The 16,998-nt window shown below is 40.8% G+C and overlaps 2 protein-coding genes across 10 annotated transcripts in view; one reads left to right on the forward strand and one right to left on the reverse strand.

Annotated features, from left to right (window-relative positions):
* Positions 1-11,824, forward strand: part of LOC127538193 (uncharacterized) — a 35,419-nt gene extending 23,595 nt beyond the window's left edge. For 2 of the 3 annotated variants that reach the window (XM_051961818.1, XM_051961820.1), the window contains one exon: positions 737-981. The gene's annotated coding sequence lies outside the window, so the exon portion shown is untranslated. Of the gene's footprint in view, positions 1-736; positions 982-11,256 lie in introns of those variants that run through there. The other variant, XM_051961819.1, reaches the window with a different exon arrangement.
* On the reverse strand, positions 11,744-16,622 carry LOC127538194 (zinc finger protein 397). 7 transcript variants are annotated; one of them, XM_051961826.1, is made up of 3 exons: positions 16,467-16,484; positions 15,123-15,178; positions 11,744-12,899 (listed from the first exon to the last, which is right to left on the reverse strand). In XM_051961826.1, the coding sequence occupies exon 3, from the start codon at positions 12,883-12,885 to the stop codon at positions 12,358-12,360; it is 528 nt and encodes a 175-aa protein (XP_051817786.1). In that variant the 5' UTR covers positions 12,886-12,899; positions 15,123-15,178; positions 16,467-16,484; the 3' UTR covers positions 11,744-12,357. The 7 variants fall into 7 exon arrangements, with proteins under 7 accessions (XP_051817786.1, XP_051817785.1, XP_051817783.1 ...); XM_051961825.1 differs by lacking the exon at positions 16,467-16,484 and adding an exon at positions 15,499-16,302; XM_051961823.1 differs by lacking the exon at positions 16,467-16,484 and adding an exon at positions 15,499-16,302 and having other exon boundaries at positions 15,123-15,228.
* Positions 16,623-16,998: the final 376 nt, after the last annotated feature.

A 16,998-nucleotide genomic window follows, 5' to 3' on the forward strand; every position in this document is an offset into this window, starting at 1 on the left:
TGTAGGTCTCTCCAAGCCTCTCTGTATTCATCCTGCTGGTCATTCCTTACAGAGCAATAATATTCCATAACGTTCATATACCACAATTTACCCAGCCATTCTCCAATTGATGGGCATCCATTCATTTTCCAGTTTCTATAGGCCCCTACCTTGAAGGTAACAAGCTTCCTAGCCATACTTTAAGCCCTGTGGGTAATACACTGTAGTCAAGAAGCTTGCAGTCTAGATGGGGAGCTAAGGCACTACAACTCTGAAACAGAGAACATTATATACTATGTAAGCAAGAGCCAAAGGAGTCTCAACTTTCGAAACATTCTGAAAATGCCTAAAATAGCCATGACAATTGCTGTAGAATTCCAAAAAGTGGGAGGAGTGTAGAATAGAAATAGAGAGAAAAACAGTCTGATTATAATAATGTTTGCACACTTGATGAGCAGAAATGAGACAGGATAGAGTCAAAGAGACTTGGATTCAAGTCTTAGTTATGTTGAGTATGGACAAGTCATTTGACCCCTTGGAATCACAAGGCAACTTTAAGCCTCTTAAACTACAGATAATACCTAGACTGAATCTCTCCCTTCAGAGAAAATTTCCATACCTCAGATGAAATCCTAGGTCAGAACCAAAGATAGATAGGTAGAGTCTTGATACCAGATTAAGCAACTGGACTTGATGGCCAAGTAAAGGGAAGTTACTGCCTGGTGGATATCCAACTGACCTCTACTTTTACTTTCAGACCTAATACAATGCCCAGCAGGAACTGAGCACTACTACAAGAAATATTTTACCTAAACTGAAGCATATAAATGGGAAATAAAAGATCCTGTGTTCTGTTCCCTCCGGATAGCAGCAGGAACCAGTCACCATACGTTCTTGTTTGTGCTTCGTTTTCAAAGAACTAATGACATCATATGGTGATGTCTTGACTAGTGTGTGAATTGGATTGAAGTGAGTCAAAGTTGCATAAAATTGTTAACCTCGTTCTCTCTTCCTGAGTCATCAAAGTCCAGTGTCAAGAAAAAAGTCAGGGTAATTGGGGATGGATTGGGATGCAGCATCTTTGATGGCAAACCAAGTTCTAAGTGCTCCACAGGACTGTGTTAGCTACTTTCATGGCTTTTGGAACAAAGTGTTTTCATCTACTCAGGGCTGGGAGAATCTTCACAAGTTTGATGAGTTTGAGACTCATCAGTGACCATCAATCTGGTTTAGCTTATCGGCCAAGATGATTTTACTAAGGTGTGGCCTCTGTGCCCACTACAGCTTCTTGGAGCCTCAGATGAGAGTTGGGTTAGAGGTAGACACCAAATATGGATGAACATTCCTGAAAAGAGCTCAGCAGAGGTGCATGATCTTTCTTAAATACTTTATATACCTCAACTAGTCACCATCTACAAATGAAGCTAAGATGATACAATTGGAATAGGAAGAAAAAAAGGTTCTTGATTTCTCTCTCCTTACTTCCAGTTCTTTGCACCATTCCTGAGTTTTACTACCTCTTTTAGTTCATAAAAAAAAAAAAAAAAACTCTCTTTCCTTGATTACTCTCACAAAACAGGGTCATATAACTTCCCCAGAAAAGAATGGGAAATTCCCAGAAGGCCAGGTCACATTCCAATTAACTATTAACTACTCTAGGGAAAGGACTATTGATTTTGTCTTTGTATAAACAGAAGCCAGATCAGTTCAAACTTAAGAGTCTTTCAACAATAATAATGCCTAGGAACATCACCCATGAACTAAAAAATGTATTAAACATAGAACAGATTTGTTTAACACAGAAAGAACTCATCTCTGAATTCTTGATTAAGTAATAATAGAGAGCCCTACTGGTAAGTTCTGTTTCCCTCTCTAGCGATTTGATTCCCAATCCCCACAAACCCAACTCATTTAGTGAAGCACTTGCCTCTTAATTGAAATCACAGATCTGATGATCTTCATAGCATCTGTGATAGAGTTAAATTTCCAAAGCCTTTCTCTCCCTACTTACCTCCTTTGGCCTGCAATGGGCCTTTCTTTCCAGTCTACAACCATCCTTACTTCTGCCTTTTCTCAGCATATTTCTCCATTCTGGGCATCTTATTTCTTTCACCCAAAAAACAAGTCCTTCATGTCCTCAGATTTCTCTCCCCAGCTTAAGATCACTAACCTGGAAGTTTCATACTCTCTTGTGCAAATTCCCTATAAATTGCTGGAGAAAGAAAGGGGGAAAATGAGTTGCTTCAACTCCTAATAACCCATGCCTATGACATTTGTATCAGCAGAAAAACAGTGCAATGGAAATAACAACTATTTAACTAGTGTTTCTTAAATGGAATTGAATCAAATTGAATTGAATATGTTAGAATTTTCATGGGTGAGATACTTCACTCATTTCTCTAAGAAATTAAGTCAAGTCGAACAGGCAACTGACCAAATTGACTTGGGTCATGGGAATAACTTATGATAAAGTTTTCAAATGAGGTGAACAGAATTTGAAGACTATGGTCAACAAATCATCAAATAATTTTAAGAGCCCACATGGACATAACTCTTTACCAGCTTCCTTTAAAAAGCCTCAATTGTTCCCTGTTGGCAATTTTCAATTTAATGCAAATATAATCAGCACAGAGCAATTGAAACTTGGGTTTTCATCTCATGCAGAAAGAAAAAAGGAAAATTCTTAAAATTTTTTAATTTGTCTTTCTATTGAGTCCAAACTATTTCTCCCTATCCAAAAGGCCTATGTTTTCACAAGTTTATCCTTTGTCTGCAAGAGGCAAGATGCCTCCAAGGGAGACTCAAGGAAGATTTGTTATTAGAAATGGGGTTCCAAAATACCCAAGCTTTTTGGTAATGTTATAGATTTGGTGTTAATTTTTATCATCCTCTAAGAATTGCATGGACCAGCTAGGTGGCAGTGGATAGAATGCCAAGCCTGGAGAAAGGGAGATTCATCTTCCTGAATTCAAATCTGGCACCAGACACACTTACTAGCTGTGTGAACCTGGCAAGAGTTTCCTTATCTGTAGAGTGAGCTGGAGAAAGAAATGGAGAGCTCCTTCATCCTGAATTATGTAGTAATATATTCTTAAATTGAGACTATGTATTTCCCTTCTAGTGGCCATCCTCTAATTACTAATAGATATTCTTGCTAATTGTGTGTGTAATATTTTAAATTTTGCCGATTACAGTAGATCAGAATTTAAAGCTGGAAAGACCCCTAAGTTATGTAGTCCAACTCCCTCCATTTTCCATAGGAAGAATCTGAACTCTAAACAGGCAAAGTTACATGATTAAGGTCACAGAGGGAGCAAATAACTCAGGTAGTATTTACAACTATATGTGTATTATTGTTTCCACTATCCCCATACAATTTTATTGATAACACCAGAGTGTCTTGTCAGCCTTTTCCCAACTCTCAAATAAATCAGTGATAGGGGAGAAGAGAACATCCTTTCCTTGTTCTGTTTTCAACATTAATGAAACAGACCAATATTTTGTGTGAACCTTAAAGCCATATCGCTAGACAAGTAATATTTAAGAGAGCAAATAGATATAATTCTAGCCCATTATAACCTCTCTGAGGAGAGAAAAACCCCAAGTTCCTGTTTTCCTTCCTGGAAAGAATTAAAGTCCCACTTAGAGAAGCACATGACAACTTCATGCTACATGTGGGGAAAGCCTTGATTATATACATGTGTATATGTAATCTCATTTAATCTTCATAACAACTTTATGAAGCAGGTATTATCCATAACATTCTCTGTTCATCCAATCCATCCTAATATGATATAATTTCAAACATCTCCACTATCCTGATTGTCCTCCAATGTACATGTTTGTAAAAGACACTTAAAACAGAAGGGTTATAAATTCAGGGAATTGTAAGGCACCTCTCAGTCCAAATCTAAGATCTCCTGCCCTGGTATGCAAATACTCTTCAAAAATATAGCCTCACAACTGATCTAACAATGGGACCATGACCTCCTTGGCTCTAGACATGCTTTTCTCAATGTATTCTAAGATTTGGGCAGGGGGGTGGGAGGACTACCATTCCCATTGTTGACTTATCTAAAATAACTAGGAGAATTTTTTTCCTTATGTCTGTTTATTCAGGGCACCATTTATATATGCAGAGCAATGACATCAAAAAGCCTTCAATTTGCAATCCCAACTCCCCCACCAAAAAAAAAATCTTCCCTATCATCTATTCATTGCTGTTTGTAATTCTGTCCTTGGTGAGTCATAGCAAAAGCCAGAGGTACTTCATTGGGTCATAGACTGACTTCTTAAATTCTCTTCCAACTTCAAGATTCCATTATATTAAAGCTAAGGAAGACAGACCTTAGAAAAGATAATGTGGTCTTAGCAGGGTGTATAATGACAAATGTTTAAAAAGAAGCTCTTTCCCCACTCAAAAAAAAAAAAAAAAAAAAGCATGTACTATGCTTTTAAATTTAATCTGCATTATTAACATTTTCTTAAGTGTGGACAATCACCAAAGTCGTTTCTGAGGGAGAAATATTCATACTGAAAATTTAACCATCAGCTTTCAGAGCCTGGAGGAGCTGATTCCAATATACCTCTTGATGTAATGGAAAGAAGAGTGAATTTGGATTGGAAAATCTAAGTGTTAATCTGATTCTGTCAAAAATTAGACAAGTTACTAAATCTCTATGAGCTTAACTACCTACTCTTAAAAAAAAAAAAAAAAGGGAACGGGGAGTTTTAACTAAAAGACCTCCAAGGTCCCTTTCAACCATAAAGTCTGCTAAGTTGAAGGTTTAAGACTAGCTGCTTCCATTTCAACCTTATTGTTTGTCCTTCATTCTGCAAGAGGACCATGACATGCAAGGGAATTGGATTTAAGTGAGGCAGGGCTGTGCAAGGTAACCTGTTTCACTTTCCCCTGCAGAGCCATCTGGGTTCAGGGGCAGGATACAAGATGACTGGAAATGGCTCTGGATAAAATGGAAGACCTTGGTCTTTTTAAGTAAAAGTCTCCAACAGGTCTCAGTTTGACTAAGACAGCACCCATTCAGTGATTAAGGCAAGGCAGTAATTAAGGCAAGAATCTTCTTTTACCTAGTTCCAAAAATAATAATAATAATAAATCTAAATGAATGAATGAATCTGGGAGGGGAAGGCCCTCAAAGTTTCTGGCCAGAAGAGAAATGATTGCTATTTACTTCAGTCTGAGTCCATCAGGACCTAACCAAGGGCTGATCAAAAGAGTGGCTCTAAGTGGCATGCTGGGAACCTCCCCTAAGGTGGGTGAGCAATTTCCTTTCTTTATGAGACTAGAGCAAAGCTTCTTAAGATGTGAGTTTGATTCCTAGAATGTGGGGTGGCAAAATTGTGATTTATTGTCAATAAATGTTTGATTTGGATAACTATTTTATATACTTACATACTCAAGGTGGTGGGAAATTTTTCTTGGTAGTGGAAAAAAAGGTGTGGCAAATGGGAAAAGTTTAAGAAGCCCTGAACTAAAGAATCAACCAAGCAATCAATAAATCTCCAATGAGCAGTGTTGGGGGATGGGGAGGTAACAAAATAAGTAGATAGATGAATGAATGAATGATAATAATAATAGCATTTAAACAGGCAGCGCTTTAAATTTTGCAAAGTCACTTTATGTCTCATTTGATTTAGTTCCCATCCTCAAGTTTATATTCTTTGCAGGGAAGTCACATGTGCACATAGCGGTAGATATTGTGCAATCTAAAACGCAAAATAATGAGGGGAAAAAGAATCTTGCAGGTGCAGGGGGAGAGCAAGAAAGTTTTGAGCAGGGATTGTCACTAGAGCTAACATTTGATGAAAAATAGGGATTGTTTAAAAAAAAAAAAGGCGGGGGGAGGGGGACGGGACGGAGGGGAAGGGAGGTAATGCATTTCAAATGGGGGACGACAGTCTGTGCAAAGGTACAAGAGATGGGGAGATAGGAAATGAGACCGGGGAGGGGCAGGGAGCCGTGTGTGAAGATCAACAAGTAGGTCACTGACAGACTGTGCGATAAAGTGGGTGGAGGCGAGTAATTATCTGAAAAGGGAAGCTGGACCTAGACTGTGACGGAAGGAGGCCACCAGAGGGCGGATGGGAGCTGCTCGGTATTCGGGATTGGCCCGGGAAAGCCCGGGGCTTTCTTAATTGGAGAGCTCCTGGCAGCAGCCGCGGCCCTTCGGTAAAGGTTGACCACGGCCTCGCACAGGCAAGTGGATGGCCAAAATCCCTTCCCCCAACAGTCGGGTGGAAGGCAGGTTCGGACTGGGATGCTGAGAGTTGCAGTATCCCTCCTCCCTTTTGGAGGCAAACAGGAGATGGGGCGAGGTCCCTTGTAGGCTGGGCTTAGAAAAAGCTCTTGGGGATGTGGGAACTGTAGTCGAAACGGAGCCCAGGCAGGATTTGGGGAGAATTGTCTAGTCCTGGATGCCAGAACCTCGCTCCCTTTGGACTCCGAGTTTGTCCCGGATTCAAACGTCCAGCCTCCTCCAAGTTTCCTTGGTCCCCAGCCAGGAAGAACCCGTCCTTGATTCCTGACCGTGACTCTGACCTTGACTCAGGACCAAAGGAAAGAACACTAGCCTCCCAGCTCTTTCCCCCTGAGGAATGAGGAGCTGGCAACGAATCAGCTAGCCATGTGAGCCGGTATAGGGAGGTCATGGTCAGTGGCAGCCGGCTTTGGCCAGAAACCCTGAGGTCTTCCCCTCCCAGATTTATTGATTTATTTGAATTTTTTTGCCTCAATTGTTGCCTAGCCTTAATCATTAACTAATGGTCAAGGTTGTTGTACGAAGAATTCTGGTTCAAGTTCAGGTTGGACTCTGACTTCTAAAGTCCATTTCAAAGTCTCCAATTCTTAGATTCTGTGAGGAGGTGAATCCATTATCATTATCATCCATTAACACTTTTACAACAGGCTAGTGGAGACCTGGATTCTGCACCTACTTCTGGATTTTGCAAAAAATGCCAGTTTGAACTAAGAGAAACAGGCTACTGCTACTGCTACTGTCTCCCTCCACCTGGAAGCTTACAGTATTTCTTCTTCTTACTCACTTGACAGCCGCCAGGGGACAGAATTCATCCATTCTTTTGTGTGCACAATGAGTTCACACTTTACTTCTAGAAGGACTAAGTGAGATAGCAAATGTTAAGTATTTTGCAAACTTTAAAATGCTGAAACGTCAAAAGATATCTTTGGGTTTACTGGCTAGATTTCTTAAGGACCAAAGCCTTAAACCAAAACCAATCTGAGTCGCATTGATTGGCCACCAATAGGTCCTGATTGACTCAGAGTGAATGTAAATAACAATCATTTCTGTTTTGGCCCTTCCCTTCCCTTCCCCTCCCCCAAAAAGGGAATTTTTAAAATTTGGATTATTTATTTGGATTTCTTTTTTAAACTACATGAAAAAAGCCACTCTGCCTCAATTGCTTCCAGGCTTAATTCATTGAATGGCTGTGGCCTCAGTCGAACTGAGACTTGTTAGAGACCTTAGCTTAAAAAGGATAAGGTCTCCCACTTCATCCAGAACCATCTTCAGTTACCAGATCTTTATCTTGCCACTGGACCCGGATGGCTCTGGAGGGAAAAGTGAGGCTGGTGACCTTGCATAGCTCTCCCTCACTTAAATCCAATTCATCTGCATGTCATTACATCATCTCCCTGATGTCTTGGTCCTCTTCAAGAATACAGGACAAACAACTATTAGATCCTGACAACACCTCCTTGAATAAAATAAAACAAAGATTTTTTTTTTCAGGTGTGTGTGTTCTTTGGTATAAGTAATTTGAGGTAAGGAACCTCCCATATCCAATGCAGATCTGCATCTGTTCTATATTTTATAATCCAATTTTATATATACTTTATATATATATATATATCTGTGAGAACTGTCTAAAGGCTGGGAGATTGACTTTTTCAGTCATAATCAGTATATCTCAGAAGCATGACAAACTCAGAGCTTTCTGATTCCTAGAGTCCCTTTATTATGTTAGACTGGTCTATAAGCCCTTTTGCCAAAGAGAAAACAGGGCCCAGGAGATATAAGGATGGTAATTCTGATCCTGTGGCAAGTTAGTTAGTCAACCAATCAAAAGACATTAATTATCTACCTAATGTTGGGCATTATGGTAAGCAGTTGAAATAGACAAAATCAAAGTGGTTCTTACCTTTAAAAAACTTACACTCTAAGTTTATGACTAACTGGGACTTCCTGGATCCTTTCCTAATCTCAATCCACTATATCACATGGCCAATATATTAGCTTTGCTTCAGGTGTCCAGGAAGGCAGGAGTGCTTTTATTTTTGTCTCTCTATATGTTTATATTTATGTCTATTTATAGCACTACTATATCCAATTTATGGATTAATTAGGCCACTTATTACTTCTTTTCCTCCTTTTCTTCCTCTTCCTCATTAGCTGGGTAGTATCACACAAATCCTTTCTCAACTTCCTTTGGGTAATGGAAATATATGATTTCATTCATGTCAGTACTCTCTATACTATTGCTGATGTCAACCTTTCAGGCCTCAATAAATAGTTTATAAATCATTGTGTCCAAAAAAAGTTATCACCTAGTAGCTAACCTTTGGATAATAAGCCTCTGAATTTACCTAGGGTGAGCCTCAAATTGCACACAAGCAATATGTCCAACCCCAAACCTATACTTAAATCATTTCCTGATGGAGCCCCATGCTAGGTTTTGGTGCATTAATGTAGCTAGGGCTTTCCTTCCCATTACAAGAAGACTACAGTGGAAGAAGTAAAAAGATAACCAAACTTAAATGTAATATCACCCTCTCCCCAAAGTTATTCCTCCAGCCCATACTTTTATTGACAGGTGGTCCTGCTACTCTCAATTTTTAAGGATCATAAGACTACTGGAAAGAGCTCCAACTTCCTCATTTTATAGATGAGGAGACAGAGGCTCAGAAAACATAAGAAGCAGATGTGATAGAACAATATTTCCCTGATATTTTCCTCCTCCCTTTCCTCCTATCTACAACATAAGGAAGTTTTACTAAAAAAAAAAAAAAAACCAAACAAACAAAAAAAAACAAAAACAAAATCCAAAGATGGCTCTAAGACCTGATTGGCCCTGGATATCTAAGGGTATTAAAAACCCCAATCACATGAAGTCTAGGTAATTCTGACTTGGTGAATGTCTACAGACTACATGAGTCACCATGCTCTTCAACACTTCTTGTCCTGATGGCCAGGTATATTTCATACGGAGATGAGGAGGACTATCTCCAGAGAAGCTAAGGATTGTCTCATAGTCTCACAGTTAGGGCAAAGTATTATCTCCTTTTTGTGAACTGTTCAATATCTCACTTCAACCCAAAATCAAACCTGACTGTGAATGCTAGCTTTAGAGCTGTGCTGTTGACATAGGATTTGAAATCTGGTTTTCCTGATTCTAAATATACCTTATCTACTTGTATTACACGCCACTTCCCCATAGATAACACTGTTGGTGACTCATTTCATAACTCACAAGTCCCCACCAGAATGTGTCCCAATAACCATCAGCCAGAAGTTTTAATTAGCTTTTAAGCAAAGGCATTTACTGAGATGGTACAATAAGAATAGTTAGTATAACACTCCTCCTAAAGGCCTGGGCTATACTCTTCCACAAATAAACACACAGCATTCATGAGAATAGATTTAAGTAGTATTCAGTGAAGTACCCATATATAATACACATGTAATAAAGAGTGATTCACAATTCCTGGGACTCCTCTTTTGATTGAGTTCTCAAGCAAGTCATTCCATTAGTGGCTAGATTGGTCTACTTCCTCACAGTACAAAGTCTCTAATTGGATAGGTCAATCCACTGATTTCCCAGGCTGGTTCCTTAATGGCCAGCTGGCATTTCTACTATCTCTAACTTCAGTCACAGGTATAATCCACAGCAGGGAGACTGGTCTTATCTCAAAGCAAGAGAAAGAATACAAGGGAGATGAATTTTGTTTAATGGAAAGAGCCTAAGCCTCTCAGAAATCAGATGTAATTCTTTCTCTCTCTCTGTTTCACTCTGTCTCTTTCTCTACCCCGCCTCCATCACTCTTTTTCCTTCTTTCTTTCTTCTCCCTCCCACTGATCTCATGATCAGAATTCATATATGTTTTGAACAGTAACAAAAATATTATACTCCCTCCATGTCCTCCTCCTATCTCCTCCCAATGGAAAAAGAAATATCCTGCCCTTCCTTTTAAAGAACAGGTTCCCCTTTCTCACTCCTTAGTTACACACATCCAATAACTAAACCAGCTTAGGTCAATGTCAATTAAATTTTTTGATAACTATTTTAAAAAGCATGGGGGATAAAAGTTAGCAACTGGGGGACCAAATGTCTAAAAGATAGATGCATTGACCAAAACCAATAAGGAAAAAAAATTGTCCTTTCTCCTCTTATTGCCCCCTTCCCCTCAACAATGGAGTTGAAAGAACAACAGAGATTAGATTGGTAAATGGAGACTAGCCTACCTAAGCAGCAAGGAGAGGATAGTAAAATAAAGTGTTTAGGACAAAGTATGCCTACCTCAACTAATCTTTCCATAATTTCTTGGTTCCACTCAATTTAATCTGGTCTAGTTAGTTCCCACTCTATTCTCATCCATGACTCAGTTTCTATAACCTCCATTCAAATCTGTCTACTGGTTGAAGGCCAGCAACCATTATAAAGCTCCTAGCTCAGACCACCCCAGAAATATCATCCAAATCTCCAGCATGGCCACCATCCTTCTCAGAACTATATCAGGTTCAAAATTACAAGTACTTTAAGAACTCTGGGAAATGTCTGTCTGACTATAAACAAGCCCTTTCAGTACCTCAGGTTTCCAAGGTAACACTTTTGGATAAGATCAAAGCCAGGGTTATATTCATAAACATTTATAATAAACCCTGATCTCTCTAAATCCCAAGAATGTTATAAGGTTCCAAGATGCCAAAACATTTTGAAAATGAAAAAGAAAAAAAAAGGTTTATTGCAGTAATCACTTTGACTATGATTGTAAATTGATTACAAGCCATATCGACTATGACCAATATTCCTTTAGGAAAAACTAAGCTCCTATTATCTAGAAAGAAAAAAAATTTTTAGTTACATGAACAAAGGAAGAAAGGAAGGAAGGGATGCTTTGGTACTATTAGCATATGCATCTCTTGCATATATTCACATTAATGTTAATAACTCACATGTCTTTATTATTCCATATATATATATACATATATCAATTAAAGACTGTTTCCATATTTCTTGTAGGCTGGAAGAACAAGGACCCAACCCAACTACTGATCTACATGGAAGCTTTGACCTTTTCCATTTCTGACCTGGGCCCCTCCTTAGCAGTCCGCAAAATGGCAGCAGATTTAACCTGGTTAAGTTTTAGCCCTGATGCATCTTAGAATGTTACAATTCAGTTTAACCATCAGTCTCAGTCTCTCCTGGTAACAGAGATGAAAGGTTTGCACAATTATACCCTGCACATGAATAATTCTTAATTCAATGGTAATTCAGAATAGAATTTTTATCCCCCATCCCAGTGGGCAGTGGGACCAGGATGCCCAGAGTTGGGAATAGGAAAGGGAAAGGCTCATAGTGCCAAAAGTTTTTATGATTTTAAGAGTTAATGGGTGGAGATATTTAGAAACTGAGAAGAGAAATTATTTCCCCAAGCTCACACAGGAAATAAGTGGCAAAATCCAAATTAAGTGGGAAGGGAGAAAAACAAAGAAAAATGAGTTATAAATGGAGGGGCAAAGTACAGTAATCCTTTATTTGTACAATCTTTAAGCACACTGAAAAATATATTCTATAAAAGTGAAGTGAATTATACTGATTTGAACTTCCATCTCTCAGCCCTCTTCCCCACTGACACCACAAAATGAAGTTTCCACCCTGGAGCTCTATATCCAGGAGTCTCAAGTCTCAGATTTCTTTGTTCCCACATTTGCTACAAATGAGGTGATAATGAAGGGAGCAATAGTTCTGACCAAAGCAGCTATGCTCAGCAAGATGGGATCTCCTAAGGCTTGGGACACCAAGGAATTCCAGGGAATAGCAGACACTAGATAACCCACATACACCTACAAAATCCAGTCCCTTCCACTCTCTTGGATGTCTCACCACCATCATGGACTTACTATCTCATCTCTTCTTATAGTTAGGGGTTGGAAAGCAGAACACAGCAGATGCGAATTCAGTGAACTGTCTTTGTATGGTCTTCTTACAGAGGATATTCTAGGTGAAGGAACACTGAGCTTAGCTTAGGTGCCCCTCAGTTCCACAGCCATCGTTGAATGCATAAGTCTGGAGAGAGCTTTCTTGGGCAAAGCCCCAGCTCCAGCAAGTGCAGAAGTAGCATCACTGCTCCTCAGAGACCTCAGAGCATTGGGGTGGGGTAGGGGACATTCTGGCATGGGTACGCTGATGGTTAAGGAGGAAGCGGGCCTCTCGGAAACAGCGCCTGCACTGGGCACACTGGTAAGGTTTCTTGCCACTGTGGATGCGCCGATGGGTGAGCAGATTCTGTTTGAGGCTGAATCGCCGTCCACACTCAGGGCACGGGAAAGGACGCTCACCTGTGTGGATGCGTTGGTGGACAGAGAGATTGTGCTGGATGCTGAAGGCCTTGCCACACTCAGGGCAGACATACAAAGCCCTCCCTGCTCCATTCATTCCAGTGTGAGCCTTATGGTGCCGAACTAGGCTAGACTGCTGAGGGAAGGTCTGCCCACACAAGAGACATCGGTAGGCCTGCTCCTCTGCTGGGTGGTGGATAATGAGGACCTGATCATCACTGGGACTCTCCTCATCTGCCTCAGGAGGCTCTCCTTCTAGGGGGGACAGGTCCGACATGGGCACTTCCAACAGTTCAAGGGTTCCATTCATTAAGTCACCAACTTCTGGGGAGATAGACACAGACAGAAAGGGTTTAGGAAAATGGAATGGTTCCTCTCTCTTCCTCTGGCTTCTCTGACTAGTCCAGACGAGGGAAATTTCCCTGCTTATGTTTCCTATAGAAGCTACTAACACTTTACATATGAAATCATGCCAGTTGATTCTAGAACAAACTTGATATTGTCTACAACACAGTTGTCAAACTTAAGACCCTAAATATCCCCAGTCGTAGATTTAAATCTAATTTGGAAATGTTTAATAGAATAAAAATATAATGCAAGATAATGTTAGTTTGTGGTTTTCTAAGTCAGTGATTCCACAGGGTTCCTTTTCCTGGTCTAGATTAAAGCCATCATTTTACAGGTAAGGAAAGAAAAAAACCAGAGAAAATGTGTATTGTAGTAGTTGTTGATGATCTGGATTTGTGATTCCATGATCATGGGGAACTCCTTGTGAAGAATCTCCCTACCTAATGTAGGATAACAATTCATCTCTAGATTCTATTCTTAGAAAATTTTCTTTCAAGTCAAGGACCACTCATGAATCCAGAGGAGATGAAGCATGCTGCCCAGCTTTTGACAGGGAGATGATGGATGGGCTTAGAATGAGTTCACATGAGACCTACATTTTTGGATGTGGCCAATAAAGAAATTTGTTTTGCTTGACTATGCATATTTTTTGTGCATAGGGTTTTTTCCTTTTTAAAAAACTAATGATGAGAAAGGAGGAAAAAAGAAAGTAAATTTTTGTTGGTCGAATATAAAACAATTTCAATAAATAAACTACAAAAAAGAGAGTTTCTGAAGTATATCATGGTTAACTGACTTGTCTAAAATCATAGGGAGAGTACAATAGATTTGTATTAAGTAGAGCTTAAATGCATATCCTCAAGCATCTTGCATAATGCCTAACACTGCTTGTGAACTAATTGCCTCCTGGCTTCAAGGCCAAACTTCCTCCATTGCACTACACTATTAGTACAGTAACTCTTCATATTATGTCCATAACTAGAGACTCCATTATTATCCCTGAAGATGAAGTGATGTTTCTTAGTACCCTCAATGCTACCAGAAGTGAGCATTCATTAGAGAGTCAATAAATATTTGTAGATTAACTCAAATTAATCCTGGGATTCCTTCATTTATCATTTTGAAGTCTCAAAGGCCCTCTCTCCCACAGGATGTGTTCCAGTATAGTATAAATATTATTATTATTTTTAATTATCATAGGCAGTAGCGAGAGTGTGGGAGTTGGAGTTGAGAAGACTCGAGTTCTAAGTTCAAGTTCTAACCCTGCCTCAGACATGTATTAACTGTATGTTACTAGACAAGTCATTTAACCTTGCATGGCTCAGTTTCCTCAATTGTGAATGGAGTTAACAACAGCATCCACCTCACAGGGCTGTTGTAAGAATTGAATGAGTTAATGTATATACAGCACTATATAAATTCTATCTATCATTACAATTATCATGACTATAAAAAGGTCCTTTATACTTCTTTTAGCATTGTATTTTCTTTCCTACTTCAAGGTAGGCAGGGGTTATTTATCCCCATTTTCCAAATAAGGAAACTGAGCCTTAGAAAAGTTCAATTCAACAAATTCGATTCAGTAAACACTTATTAAGTGACTACTGTGTGCTAGGCCCTGGTGATACAAGACAAAAATCACTTGTTCAAGGTAGAAGATCCAGCTCCGGTCCCAAGCTTTCCCCTATACTCTTGCTCTCCAGCCTTTCCTGGAATTCGTCAACAAGCATTTATCATACACCCGACACTCCTGGCCATACCCGCTTCCCTTCCCAAAATTCTGCGATTTAATCTTGAAGGTCAGACTGCAGAAGTTTGGGATTAAGAGTCCTGGATTTCTCATCCCCTATAACCACAGCTACATAGTCTTCCTTTCTCCATCTTCCCATGTGTAAAGTGGGGTGAGAAGGGAGGGAAGCAGAGATGAGCGTCAGGGACAGTCAGCGGGGCAGAGACACAGGAGGCCTCACCCAGGCACGAACCCAAATTCTGGGAGTAGACAGCTCCTTTGAAAGGTCCCAAGTCCTTCCGTTGCATCAGTTCCTGCAGCATTTAGATCTCCCTATCATGTCTCCTCCCACCCCAACCCCTGCAGCCTAAGTATGGTCTTCTCTCTCAGCGTTAGTCCGAGGAAGAGCTGGTGGTGATTCCTGACTTCTGCCCCCAGCTCCTGTGCCCGTCCCTCTGTCCCAAACTCACAAGTCTGGATTGTGTCCCAGCTCCTCCTCCTGGTTCCGACCCCACGAGAAGCTGCGCTGCGTGCGGGAAATACGGTAACTTTAGGAGCCAGGGCTGGTTCCCACTGCTTCAAGGTAAATTTACAGTAAATACGGTAAATCTCCAGCTAAGCTTTCCTTTTAAATACAATAGCCCTCCCGCAGCCACCCTTCTTCAGGTACTTCGGTCTGCCCTGGTTTTGACTTACAGCTCCGTAGGACCGCTGGCCCACCCATCGCACCCCACCCTCAGCAGCAAACCTCCAGCATAAAAAGGAGGCTGCAGCCGTGCTACTAGCTGCCCTCTCAAGCCCAGGCCCCATGCATCAGCGCTCTATTCAATAATTACGGTAACCCACCCGCAGCGACCTCAGGCAGCTTTAGGTAAATAAGGTAATCTTCCTGCTGCAAAAGCCCACTCGGCTCTTCAGGGCTGGGGAGACTCTCCGCGCGGCTCTCAGCAAATACGGTAACGCTTCCGCAGTGACAGCCTCAGTCCACCCACCGCCTCCTCAGCGCGTCCTTGGTAAATACGGTAACTACCGCAGCGGTCCCTGGCTGGAGCTGGGACTTACGTGATTCTGCCGTCTGTGTGCCGAGTCCTGAGCTCTCCCCCCGACGCACGCCTACCCAACAGCCCCAACAGCCGAGAGGTCTAACTGGCCCCAAAACCTGGACCGCAGAAGGGAGGAGAGCTGGCGATGGGGGAGGGGCAACCAGCATCCCAAAGCGGGGGATTACTGGGAGAAAAGGAAGGGTCCTCCCTGCCCCTATCCCTGGGATCCAGAAATCGTATTATTTCGAGCTGAAGAGTCATTTAGTGCATCTTGTTTAACAGATGGAGAAACTGAGGCCATAAAAGTTAGTGACCACGCAGATGAAAAAAGAAGTCTTTCTCAAAATCTAAAACTCTTTATGGTACAACAGATTGAACCAATAGTCCCCTGGAGGGAGAGCTGGGAACTCCCAAGGTCACCCTCCTGTGGGGCCAAAATAAATTGTGGAGAAACCTCAGGTGACAGACAGCCTAAAATCCTTAACCCTAACAAATTCTTAACTTCAGAGAAATCCTGCCATACCTACTTGTGGGGCACTCAAACCTCCTCTGCCCACTCACTCAGAGCAGAAAGGATTTTTCCTTTCCATTCTTGTTTCAAAATTCCCCTTCCCCCACCCCCACATACATATGCACCCAGATTCCTTACCAGCTAAGTCAAATTCTCATCTCCATTTTATAAAGCCAGCTTCCTGGTTCATCTCATTATCAGGCCAGAATTTAGAGGAATTCAATGAAGGCACCAGATCTGGGCTTTAAGGATTTACTCACCAGTGATACTAGATTCCCTGCTTGGAGTGAATCCAGAGGTCCTGTCCTTCAGTCTCAGGGCTTTCATCCTTCACTATTCTCTAAAATGATCCCTAGACTAAAGACATAAAGCTTCATAAATCTGAACTAGCTTTCCTTTCTTGCATTAAATGTCCTCTTCTTCCTTCCAGCCTAAGGGGGAAAAAAAAGTGACGTCTCTAATTTCCCAAAAACTAACTTCATCTCAACCTCAACACTTCACTTATCTTAAAACTTTCTCTCTCTCATCCAATCAATTGCCAAGAGTGTATCCTACAATCACCGAAATTCCAATTCTCATTTTTTCTCTCTACCCCATAGGTCCCTCCTCTGATAAGTCAGCTTTGGCTTCCTGCCCTTGCGTCATTAATATTCCTCTCTCTCAAGAATACTCAAATAATTCCTTCTCTGCAGGCTCCTTTTTCAGCTTACAAATACACTCCAAAAGAAAATTTTCCCTTGACCCCACTACTTTTTTAGCTTTTGCTCCCATCTCTTCTCTTTGCTGCCAAAC

The sequence above is a fragment of the Antechinus flavipes genome, chromosome 5, assembly GCF_016432865.1.
Source record: "Antechinus flavipes isolate AdamAnt ecotype Samford, QLD, Australia chromosome 5, AdamAnt_v2, whole genome shotgun sequence".
Lineage (NCBI taxonomy): Eukaryota > Metazoa > Chordata > Mammalia > Dasyuromorphia > Dasyuridae > Antechinus > Antechinus flavipes.

Coding starts and splice junctions, on each gene's coding strand:
- LOC127538194 (XM_051961821.1), bottom strand. CDS start 14,975: ATGCTGCAGGAACTGATGCAACGGAAGGACTTGGGACCTTTCAAAGGA. Junction 12,900..14,893: donor GAATTTGGGTTCGTGCCTGG/GTGAGGCCTCCT, acceptor CTATCTCCCCAG/AAGTTGGTGACTTAATGAAT.